The 11,963-nt window shown below is 35.4% G+C and overlaps 2 protein-coding genes across 3 annotated transcripts; one reads left to right on the top strand and one right to left on the bottom strand.

The window, feature by feature from the left end:
* Positions 1–3: 3 nt before the first annotated feature.
* On the bottom strand, positions 4–1,496 carry LOC105688343 (multifunctional methyltransferase subunit TRM112-like protein). Its single transcript, XM_012404535.3, has 3 exons — positions 1,340–1,496; positions 1,129–1,230; positions 4–777 (listed from the first exon to the last, which is right to left on the bottom strand). Exons 1-3 carry the CDS (start codon positions 1,415–1,417, stop codon positions 583–585), a joined length of 375 nt encoding a protein of 124 aa, XP_012259958.1. The 5' UTR covers positions 1,418–1,496; the 3' UTR covers positions 4–582.
* Positions 1,497–2,235: 739 nt separating this feature from the next.
* On the top strand, positions 2,236–11,844 carry LOC105688340 (ER degradation-enhancing alpha-mannosidase-like protein 3). 2 transcript variants are annotated; one of them, XM_012404528.3, is made up of 17 exons: positions 2,236–2,710; positions 3,318–3,363; positions 3,442–3,542; positions 3,629–3,668; positions 4,170–4,282; positions 4,371–4,524; positions 4,610–4,738; positions 4,984–5,155; positions 5,240–5,397; positions 5,485–5,589; positions 5,687–6,031; positions 6,115–6,279; positions 6,403–6,501; positions 6,628–6,945; positions 7,044–7,257; positions 7,346–7,458; positions 8,731–11,844. In XM_012404528.3, the coding sequence occupies exons 1-17, from the start codon at positions 2,589–2,591 to the stop codon at positions 10,150–10,152; spliced, it is 3,816 nt and encodes a 1,271-aa protein (XP_012259951.2). In that variant the 5' UTR covers positions 2,236–2,588; the 3' UTR covers positions 10,153–11,844. The 2 variants fall into 2 exon arrangements, with proteins under 2 accessions (XP_012259951.2, XP_020709418.2); XM_020853759.2 differs by having other exon boundaries at positions 8,707–11,844.
* Positions 11,845–11,963: the final 119 nt, after the last annotated feature.

Below are 11,963 nucleotides of genomic sequence, written 5' to 3'. Positions count from 1 at the left end.
AGATAACTTAGAATTCTTTTATTGATATGGCATAAACGAGATACAACATTGTAAATACTTCGATGTTGCTGAAGTGCAAAAATTTTTTTTTCATGTTACTCAAGTCAAACATATGAAATCTAACATCAACATTTTAACTGTTAGGAGACGATTAATATTTGTAATACAAAATTATAAATAAATAACATTATTGGTCTGTAAATCTATTCTATTAAACACATCAGTTCATTAGATTACATATAGTAGTTACAGTGATAAATTATATGGAGTACATGTAAAGCAGCTACAATATAGAACTACATATACCGCTTGTAGCAAGAATATACCTTTCAACATAACAGATGATGAAAAATTTTTATAAACCACTCCTAAAAACGGGTAACTATTATTTAGACTTTTTTCCTAATTAAGTATCAAGAATTTGAAATACGAAAAACCCTGATGAAAATATCATATTTTGATCTACAATAATGGTAAAATTGAAGCAGCATATAAAGGACTTTGGTTCCTGAATAAATTTCAATATTCTATCGTTGTACAATGTTACACATATTCTTGAGATGTTTAAAGACTCTAAATATTTTAAACTTCATCTTCATTGAGTAACATATTTGGGATCCCATCATTTATTGGAAACTTCCTACCTGACTCTGGACATAGTAAATCTCCATTAATGACCTCAACTTCTAGAAGGACATGATGAACTTTTTTTAGAAAGTCCTCGTTTGCTTCAAAGTCCTCAACCAAGTTCTGGGGTAACTCGCCAACATGACCAATCTGTCAAGAAATATGAAAATTACTTTTCATTCAAGTGTGTTCAGGAACATATTGAAAAGTCTCAGTATTGATAGATACATATAAATTAGTTTTCATTAAAGTTTGATCACAAACGCATTGAAAGATTTTAGTATTGATCGGAAAACCATTTTGAGTTACATGGAAGATGTCCACTTAGTGCGCGAAATTATGTTTATAAATGTGATGTTCAACAGAGAATTGATAATTGTTAGCTTATTACTAGATATTACACAGGAAGTTAGAAATCGTAATTCTATAATAAGTGAATCAATCGCAATGAATTTTCTGGTCAAATAGCATTAATAATTTGCAGTAAAAATGTTAACCTACACTTTCAGCAGCCTTCCATAGAGTTGCCCAATCTAGTTTAGGAATAATCCTGGCAATAAATTCTGAATTAAAATCAACTTCGGAGACCTTGATATCCTTGGCCTGGAAAAAAATAAGGCATTCAAAGGTTTTGAAACCTGAATGAATCAGGGTGTTCGTGTGAATTTCATAACCTTGAAAAAATCACACACTCGTAGTAACATTTTCTTACCACTATTGCTAGAGGGTATCCTACAGTAACGCCTTTCAGACATTTCGAAGTCAACATATTATGCGTTAAAAGCTTCATTGTGATAAAACTTTAGCGTGACAAGCGTGCGAAAAAATTCGTCACACCGCAACGTAACTTTGACATGTGTCAATCGAATACACGGCCGTGGTCGATTCACTCACAAGTCAGCCATGAATCAACTTTGATTTTGGTTGAATAGAGTTTCCCGCCTCTGGCGGAACTTTTTGAGCCGACTTCTGAAGTTGATTGCATTTATTACCAACGGGACTTTGTGCGACCTAGTTGGCTCAACTTGGTGATCGCTCTCGCTCCGCAAGACCAGTTTTACACTACTTTGCTGTGCTAAGGTTAGGTTGTGCATCACAAACTTATGATTCACCACAATTTTGCTGCCAATTTACTATCAATAACGTGTATATTTTGAAAAATTAATAATCTTATTCTTTCGCAAAGGTGTAATCATGTTTTTGATCTTGATAAAGTAACAATTTATGTGCCTGTGTTGACAATGTACGGACTTTCTCAGGATTGGATTCGTTGCAATGATGTTTTACTAACAAGCTTGACAGCCACATCATCTGGCCTTGATAAAAATATGTAAGCGGTTGTACAGCGAATTCATTTCTTATCGCTCATTGTCAGTACACCAGTTCGACACCATCTGGCAAGATATGCACACAATTTCCAAAATTTTTTTTAATTATAAACAACTTTGTAGATAATTTGGATGACGTGATTGTTATTATTATCTCCCATAATCAGTTTTTCATAACTTATTTTTAGTGTGTATGTAACTCATAAGTCACCGACAACTTAAATCTTTACTTGATTAAGAAAACCCGATAAAAAATATTGACATATACGATAATATAATGTCTTTACGTATCAGTAAATATTGTTGCACAATACTTGAGGTACATGATGAGTATGATAAAGAATTGATGTAAAGAAACAATAATTTAAACATACCTAATCTTAAGATTAATGTGACTGGTGATGCAAGTGATGAATATCAAGCTGAACTGTTCACGATTTCCAAGGTTTAAAATTGAATGTATAAATAGGGCAAACATAAAGTTGGAAAAGTGGATTATCAGGAAATTGTAGTTTTAGCGTATTTCAATCAGTGATTTGAAGCCTGCAAATTCTTTCTTTTTTAATGTCAAATCATAACACCAATCGTTGATAGTTAGTGAAGGTGTAAATTCCTTGACCGTGATTAGTCAAAATGGCCCACAGTTCCTTAATACAAGGCATCCTTATATTTGGGTGCGCTTTCATATCAATAGCCAGAGCATCCGATGATGATCTTATCGAATATATGACCAAGGAAGAACGAGAAGCCTTGAAGTAAGTATTTTTAAATTGTTTGGAACAATCTTTTAAAACAAATTCACAGGATGAAATGTTTATTCACAGCTGTTGTCTGTTTTCTTTGTGTCGATGATAAATTACATAACTGATACATGGAATACTGCAACAATGCATGTTGCAATTCAGAGCATCTGAAAAACTAAGACCTGAAAACTTTGCCGAAATGTATTTTTCATATGCCTATGAAAGCTTTGGATTTAGCGCAAAGACTGGATAAGCGTCTTTGCTTCAGATTGTAATAATGAACAGTATATTTATCATCGGCTTCATTCAATGTGTATGATGTCTTGTTCCATAAACGTAAACCACTTCATGCAGAAGGCACAGGCTATCATGCCTATAGTTCAGATTATATGCTAAAGCTACAGTAAAATTCATACAATAGTATATATGTGAAACAGATCGGACTTGCTAATTCTTAGACTGTGAATTTGATCTGTTAAAAAAATTGCAACTGTACAATCATCTCAAGGAGATGCCATAAAGCATCTGACATATGCCGAGTTTTGCCCACGAAATGCACAAGGTTATTCGTTTGCTAAGGTGAAACTACTTTACTACAATAAAATTGGTTCATTTTTAGGGAGGAAGCTCGCGATATGTTTTATCATGGATACAACGCCTACATGGTAAATATTTTTGTTATAATTTCTTTAGTTTGACAAATTTCAAAAATTAACTATCATCAAATTCATGTTAATTAAAAGGATAATGCGTATCCGGCCGACGAGTTGATGCCACTCAGTTGCAAAGGCAGATACAGAGGCTCAGAATCAAACAGAGGAGATATTGACACTGCGCTTGGAAAGTAAGCACTTATTTTGGAATGTACTTTAACCAAAATGAATGTAGCATGGATTATTTGAAAATGCCCATGTTTATCTTCTATTTCAGTTTTTCATTAACGCTGGTAGATACCATGGACACTCTTGTGGTGAGTTACCAAGGTTTCTATAAATTTATGATCCGTTTTATGAGTGAGGTTTACAGATTTCCTCAAGAGGAAGAGTCTACTGAATATTATGACTGGGGTTGTCCGCGTCAAGTCAACTCTCCTCGAAACCTCATCATTAAAGATTTGATCCGTAATTTTACGAGGTATTGTCCAAGCTTTGTACTACTTTTAAAATTCCTTTTGAAATCCTTTTGATCAACCCTTTTGGAAATATAGGGTTGTACTATTTCTTTCACTGAATTTATCTGAATCTTATCAGATTTTACAAAACGTTAATTTTGGAAATGTAAAAGTTCCTAACTCACTAAGGGCGGATCGAAAAATTGACAAAAAATTGTAGAAAAGTATTTTGGATCTGAGGTCTGGAGGTGAGTTGAGCTGGCGTGGACAGCCCCGTCCACTGAGAATTAGATGTTGCAAATTTTTTGGTGATAGCACAATATCTGTATTCATAAAATGTCTGTTTTGGTTCGTTTCTAGTTGCTGGGTGATTTAGAAGAATTTGAAAATGCAGTAAGGCTGGTTCTAAGAGATGTGTCTTTTGATACGGATGTAATTGTTTCTGTGTTTGAAACCAACATCAGAATGCTTGGGTAAGGAAATTTGTTATCACGCTCTACATTAAGTACTTGCATTTATAAACACAATAATCCTACATTTCTTACGTATTTGCTCTCACAGGGGACTTTTGAGTAGTCATATATTAGCGGAATATTTACAACAACGAGCTGATATCATGCCTTGGTATAAAGGCGAGCTTTTAACTATGGCAAAAGACTTGGGTTACAGATTTTTGCCTGCTTTCAATACAACAACTGGCATACCATATGGGAGGGTAATTTATCAACATAGAATCACAATACTAAATTACTTTGTTAACCCTGAGATCCTCGTAATACTTGATTTTGCTATCTGTACAGATAAATTTGAAAAATGGCATGAAAGGTATACCGCTTGAAGCTACCAGAGAAACCTGCACAGCTTGCGCTGGCAGCATGATTTTGGAAATGGCCGCATTGTCCAGATTGACCGGTGAACCAATTTTTGAGGTATATTCTTTTGGCTATGTCGCCAATTTTATAAACAGCTGCAGGTTTACTTTTCGAAACTTCGACTCACAGTAATTGGAGCTTTTGATGACAGAACCTAGTGTGATGAATTTAAACGCATGATTTCTCTTTTTTAGAATGTGGAACTGAAACTTGTTTTATTTTAGATGATTTGTTACAGCATAATTGTAAGACATTTTATAAACCTGTAAATTATCCATATGTTTGGTATGTCCTGTGCATAGGAGAAAGCGCAGAGAGCAATGGACAGTTTGTGGCGAATGCGTCATCGAGGTACCGATCTAATGGGCTCTGTTTTGAATGTTAATTCTGGTGACTGGGTTCGCAGAGATTCTGGAGTTGGGGCTGGCATAGATTCCTACTATGAATACTGTCTTAAAGCTTATATCCTCCTTGGCAAGTCAATAATTAACTCTTCTGAGTAGTTCTTAAGGCGTTTTCTTTAAGTGCACACAATAATGGTTCTTTCACGTTCTGTAGGAGATGAAAAATACTTGGGAAGATTTAACAAGCATTACCAAGCTGTGATGAAATATATTAGTCAAGGACCAATGTTGCTGGATGTACACATGCATCGTCCTAATACCAATTCTAAAAACTTCATGGATGCATTATTAGCTTTCTGGCCAGGCTTGCAGGTAAAGTTTAAAACATTGACTGGTATTGGGAAAAATCCCGAATCGTATTTCTAGAATTAAAGCACAACGGATGACTTTGAATTGAAGGTTTTGAAAGGAGACATAAAACCAGCAGTTGAAACGCATGAGATGCTGTACCAAGTTATGCAGAGGCATAATTTCATTCCAGAGGCATTCACCACAGATTTTCAAGTGAGTTGATTGCTAGAATTCATCTAGTTTGTCCTATAGTGAAGAAAAACTTTGCATGGACCATGCAACATTCAATTTTCTCTTACAAACCTTCCAGGTACACTGGGGGCATCATCCACTGAGACCCGAGTTTTTAGAATCAACGTATTTTTTGTATCGTGCTACGGGTGATCACTATTACTTAGGAGTAGGCCGCAAAGTGCTTAGAAGCTTACAAACATATGCCAGAGTTCCTTGTGGCTATGCCGCCGTTTCGGATGTTCGTACAAACAAACATGACGACACAATGGATAGCTTTGTACTATCAGAAACATTCAAATACTTATTTCTACTCTTTGCCGACCCTAGCGAATTGGTACTAGACCCAGATGAGTTTGTTTTCACTACCGAAGGCCACTTGCTACCTCTTACCTTAGCTTCCATTGGATCAAATACGTCGTTGGTGAGTCACAGCTCTCAATTGTCGATTGTCTTGCGTTACTTCGTTTTACTTGAATTAATGTTCACCACTTTGCTGTGATATAGGGTTTTGAGAAAGACGTAATTGACGTAGATGAGTTTGACCGGACCTGTCCAAACAGTCTACATTTGTTTCCAGCATCTGTTCGGCAACCGTTGAGAAATATGGTGGAAGATGTCTGCCCGAGACATCGAACGATGAAACGAAAAATAAATGCTGCTCAATTTCAAGTAAGCGATTTTCAATGCTGCATCCATCATCCAAATCATTGTCTGATGTCAACATTTTTATTTTGAGTGATGCTATCAGTTTACAGAAATTTGTCTAATCTATGCTTTAAACATTTTGTTCAGGCAAACAATTTGGAGCATCTATCGCTACTTGGTGACATGGGTATCACTATTCTAACACGAGCTGATGGCCGTGTTCAGCTTTTGCACACGTTTGCTAATGTACGTATTCTTCTCAAGCATGTACATCGTATAATAATGAAATCTTGCGAAAATAAATTACTTTTCGTCTTGTAAATTTTATTGAATCTAGTTTTGTTGTAATCATTCAATGTTAATGTTGTTCAGGCCAACACAGCGCAAGATGCGGAGGAGGGATTATTATTCATGCACGAAATGGTTGAGCTGAGTAAAATGCAAACGCAGCAAGCAGAAACAAAGCCCCAAGCTGTGACATTCACGATGCCGACCTTTCCACAGCATGAATTGACCTTGTTGGCTGGCCCAGCGCACTTTGGTCGGGAGCTTCGAGGTCCAAATAATAAAGTTACTGGCAAAGTTGTCTATGCAGACCCTCCAACGGCGTGTACAGAACTTGTTAATACGGATAAACTACTTGGAAAAATCGCTATCATGAATCGTGGAGACTGTATGTTTGTGGAAAAGGTAAATATCACTCGATCCATGTGATTTTCTCATAAACATGAGCTTTCTTAATTGAAATGCAATTTTCACCAACAATATTATTTAATTTTTTGATATAGGCACGCAGAGTCCAAAAAGCAGGGGCAATAGCGGGTATAGTTTTGGACAATGTCGCTGGTTCAAGTGCTTCAACATTTCCGATGTTTGCTATGTCAGGTGATGGAAATGAAGCTGACTATGTTGTCATACCTATTGTATTCCTATTTAATGCCCAGGCTGTGCGCTTATTGGGTGCCATGGGTGACGGCGGAGGAGAACTCGTAGTAACTATAGGTAATTCAACTATTCCTAACAGAACTCTAGTGGGTGACAAAACGTACTTTATAGTGGTATTAACAAAATCATCTTTCTGATTCCACAGGAGAATATATCGCAAAAGAGGAGGTCCAGCTTAAAGCTCCTAATGATTTGTCAATGTTTGAAAGACTAAAAGGCAAATTTAAAGAATTTGTCGTTCGACAAATGTCTCCACAGGTTTGTATTCCTTGGTTCTTGGCCTTCATAATTGCTGAATACCTTGCTATCTGGCTTATAGCTCGGTTCAAGTAGAACTATTTCGGATGATACAGAGTAGTTATCAGGTAACGAGAAGATTTCAGAGTCCCATAATTTTTTATAGGAATTCGTCCACTTTACATAACTTTGGATCGGGTCCTGCTATTAAATTTTTTGTTGAAAATGTTTTGATAAAATTTTTTACAGCAAAATATCATTGTTATTGTACCCCTGAAATGGCGAGATTACTTCATAACTGCCCTGTGTGCATACGCATTTTATATCTGGGACTTCATGCTTCCATAGAGCCAACGTCGAAAGAGCCGAATTTATGGTTCCCATCAGATTAACTTTTGTATAGTAAAAAAATTGACATTGGCCCTTGTAAAAGCAGGTCACAGAAGTACAGGGTGTCCCGTGTTCCTTTTATCTGCGATAATCTGAAATTATTGAAAAATATTCGTGCATATGATTCATTGTGGAAGATGTGCAAATGTAGATGAGATTCCCATGGGGCGCCCCGCATACTGCTGGTATATTATGAATTTCGATAATAATCCGATGGCGGAATTACGGGGCATCATTGGAATGCAGACGTGCTATTTTTACAAATTTATTACATAAGATAAATATTATGTATTACACCATTAATTCGTCATGCTGACCACTATATCGGCAATAAATGGAGAGTAGAAAATTTGTATCAGTCTAAATACCAGAAGTACATGAATGCAACACATGGTGAATAAACAACGTGATATTAACTAGCGCTAATCTCTTGATAATGTTGCCACACGTCGCGACGACGACTAATCACATCGTTTTTATAGTATCGCTCGTTTATCTTGATTGAAAAATGTATGAGTGATTAACATTATTATACCGTTATTACGGATATACTGATCATACACTTGAATTTCACACATATTTTGGTTCTGCAGAAGGCAAACACTTGCAATTGATACTAATATAAACGCATGGCACCAAATGATTTACCGAAGAATACATTTTATTGTATCTGTTAAATCATTCAGCCACAAGAAATTAGCTGCCAAAGTTGGATTAGTAAATGTGGACTACATTGTTGAAATTGTGCAACATACATTCAATGTTGATCATAATATATCGTTATTTATACTAATATCCAGCAGTTTTGTATTGTGTTTTTTTCTTTTTATCGTACACATACGGTATGCAATATTGAAATTTGTCACGTAATAATGACAGGAATCGGGACAATTTTTGTTGAAGCAAAATCCTGCGAGCGGCAATACCGCAACTCCAACAATCAACAAAACGGGTGTCATACGAGAGGAAGACCATAAGATAATTGTGGAGTTTGAGCACCTGAAAGCCGAAATTACAACAGACGAAAAAATCAGTATAACTATGAACCCAGACAAAGCCTTGGAAACACTGGACGAGTTGAGTGAGATATCAGAGTTTGAAAAGCGGTGGCGAATCGTTCGGGAAAAGTTTATCACTCAGATATTCACAATGAGTAAGTTAGGGTCGAGTGTCTGTATGGAAGGCTTATCAATGCGTATGTACTACGATGTGGTACAAACCGAACGTGCGTTGCCATCAGAAATAGTCAATCACTCAATCAGGATTGCTGAAGGTCCCATTAGCATCCAGCATTTGTCAGAGAAAGTATTGTGGTTTTTGAAGGAACTCGGGCAATCGAAACCCGATACATCACTTTTTGATAAAATTCACGAGATCCAGAAATTGTTAAAAATGCTGGAAGCTGAAAAGAAGCCACCGATCGAGAAATTTCTTCGGGAATTATTTCAAGGGAAGAATGAGATGATCGATCCAAATATCCCGCGGTTAGCACACATAGACCTAACTATTATACATACAAGTAATCCATTCGGACCATTGATGGATCAGTTAGAGAAGGAGATAGATAATTTATTAGTAATGAATGATTTGCAAGAATCAAAAGAAGATGACATTGTCATCGGAGACGCCGAACCTTCGACCAATAAAGGTAGAGAAAACGATGAAAATGTCAGAGGATTCGGTAAAACCGAGGAAAGCAATTCCCAAAAGTTAGATGATTTTGAGGAGTTTATTTTAACAGAAATCGAAAAAGCTGTACAGACGCCCAATTCCATTACTTTATTACAAAGTGAAACCTCAGTAAATTCTTTGAAAAATCTAAATGCTGATAAACCTGATGATACATCTGCCAATCTCGATGCTGTTATGGTTCCACATAATGAGGATAATATTAAGAATGTGAAGGCGCCACTTGATGTAGAAATGTTAGCAAAAGAATCTGATCTTCTCAAGAGTATCGAAATAATATACATGACTAGAGAAAAAGTGTTACAGGAAATGCACCGAGAGATCAGCAACTCTCGAAATAGTATGGTGGATAAACTGAATAGGAAAGGTATCAAGCCACATAATATACCTCGTGAAGAGGAGCAATCTAGCGATCCTCTGAACGACTTGAAAAAACCTGTGTGGGCATCTGATAAAGAAAAAGTAGCAAAAGAGTTTTCTGAGTTTCAGGAAAGATCTGGCATAACATCTAAAGAGTATACAGTGTTAGAAAGAAACAATCTTGAATATCGAGAAAAAAAATATGTTGGTGCTCCTGAAGAAAAAGAAAATTTCAACTCTATGGACAGTGAAAAACATATCAACGATGAATTATAATGATTGTATTTGGACTCATAGGCTTCATAATTGTGTATAAAAGTTTAGCCGGAAATTGTCCGTGATGTTGAATAGCAGCCGGTGTTTTACGATCATAAAAAAAAGTTTCAAACTTTGTAGCTCAAGGCTTGAGTGACAAGAGTTTCAACATCTCCTTTTTTCAATAGATCAGTTAAAACGAATAAAAAACAATTCGGTGTAAACACAACGACTGTCATCCTTACGTTATATTATCTAATTCTGTGCAACAATCCGTTGATTTTAGCTCTTAAACTAATGGTGCTTTTGAACATAAACTCCATGCTATAATTAATCTTGTTATGATGTGTAAACTGATGAAAGCCCTTCCAATTTCAACATGATTTGAGGCTTTTATATCGAGGGTGACACGGTTTTGAGTGAGCCATCACAGGTACCTAATGTAAATGGTATAAGATTACTGGAGACAAAACATTCAATGCATGAATTTAATTTGATCAGCTAGTAACAAATAATATCTTCTTTATTAAACATTAAAGGATGCAGTAGAACAACATCATGTAATCGGTATTTGACGAAGAGTTTATATTTTTTCCTGATTCTCTATAGCACCAGAGAAAGCATTTTCAATTTCGATCATTTATTTTTTATTCTGTATCACAATGTAAAGTGATAGATAAATATCAGTGGAAAAAAGTAGTATTTAACAAACATTTTCAGCGATTGATCAACAGTTTTATAGTGAAATTGTTTAAAAAAAAATATTTCATCTATGTACCAAAAGCTTTATCAATTAGTTTGAAGGACAACTGTGCCTGTTGCAGTTAGTGTTGCAGAGTAGGATTTGTCTGCATATAATACTAAAGATTCAACAGAAAGTTAGTTTTCTTGATCTAATTCCGTTTGATTCAACTAGCTGATATATGAAAGGGAGTTATGCACAGAGAATAAAATATGTGTGCGATCAAGTTGTAATGAATAAAGTGAGCCAACGAATTTCACTAGAATGTGCGTAAATCATGTGCGTCTAATGTACTTATATATCTTTACAAAATATATACACACAGTTAATTTGCCAACTAATGGAACTGTTGAATCGGTACTACTTTGCATCAACTGTTTTATAATTATCATGTACAGAATCTGTGATCAATTAAATCCGCTTATCACTTTTGAAATGATAGAAAACACGTTATAAAGTTCGATATGGTTCTAACTAATAGTTAATTTCGAAAATTTTGAAACATCCGAGGTCAATACAACAGATTATTGAGCACAATAATGTGTCGCTTAATCATTGCTAGTTGATACTTATATTTGTATGTTTTCTGCTGAGAGAGAGTACGCGTATAACTCGTAAGTGTAAATAAGATTCTGAGGTGTAAATCAGCTCATTACCCTGCACTATTATACAGTTCAACTATTCTTGGATGTAAAGTGAGGGAAAGATCACTGAATTATTAATAACTATCTGCCAAAAATAACATAAGGAAGTTTAAGATTGATAACTGAACTGAAGTGACTATTCATTTTTGTAATATGCTTAATTGTGTACATACTAAATAATTATGCAACAAGAAATACAGAACCGTATTATAGAAAACATAGTCTAGGTAGAGTTTATGGAAAAAGGTTTTTGGTAATGAGGGTATATTATATTGAATAGAAATTAAATGACACTTGAAAATGAATAAAAATTATCGTTGCGAATCATGCTTTGTTGCATGTGTCTGGTTGGTTTGGAGAACCTTCCACCTTATTTATACATATAATAAATAAATCGTTTCTGGTATGTGTTTAATGTGGAACAGGAGATGCCAAACAGGAGATGT

Source organism: Athalia rosae, chromosome 4 (assembly GCF_917208135.1).
Source record: "Athalia rosae chromosome 4, iyAthRosa1.1, whole genome shotgun sequence".
NCBI classification, from domain to species: domain Eukaryota; kingdom Metazoa; phylum Arthropoda; class Insecta; order Hymenoptera; family Athaliidae; genus Athalia; species Athalia rosae.
This window is presented reverse-complemented; position numbering and strand designations above follow the sequence as displayed.

Bases quoted from the DNA above. Each gene is read 5' to 3' on its own strand.
- LOC105688343 (XM_012404535.3), bottom strand. From the start codon at position 1,417: ATGAAGCTTTTAACGCATAATATGTTGACTTCGAAATGTCTGAAAGGC. The intron at 1,231-1,339 runs GTAAGAAAATGT...ATTTTTTTCCAG, and splicing joins GATACCCTCTAGCAATAGTG to GCCAAGGATATCAAGGTCTC. The intron at 778-1,128 runs GTAGGTTAACAT...ATTTCTTGACAG, and splicing joins TATGGAAGGCTGCTGAAAGT to ATTGGTCATGTTGGCGAGTT.
- LOC105688340 (XM_020853759.2), top strand. From the start codon at position 2,589: ATGGCCCACAGTTCCTTAATACAAGGCATCCTTATATTTGGGTGCGCT. The intron at 2,711-3,317 runs GTAAGTATTTTT...GTTCATTTTTAG, and splicing joins GAAGAACGAGAAGCCTTGAA to GGAGGAAGCTCGCGATATGT. The intron at 4,525-4,609 runs GTAATTTATCAA...CTATCTGTACAG, and splicing joins CTGGCATACCATATGGGAGG to ATAAATTTGAAAAATGGCAT.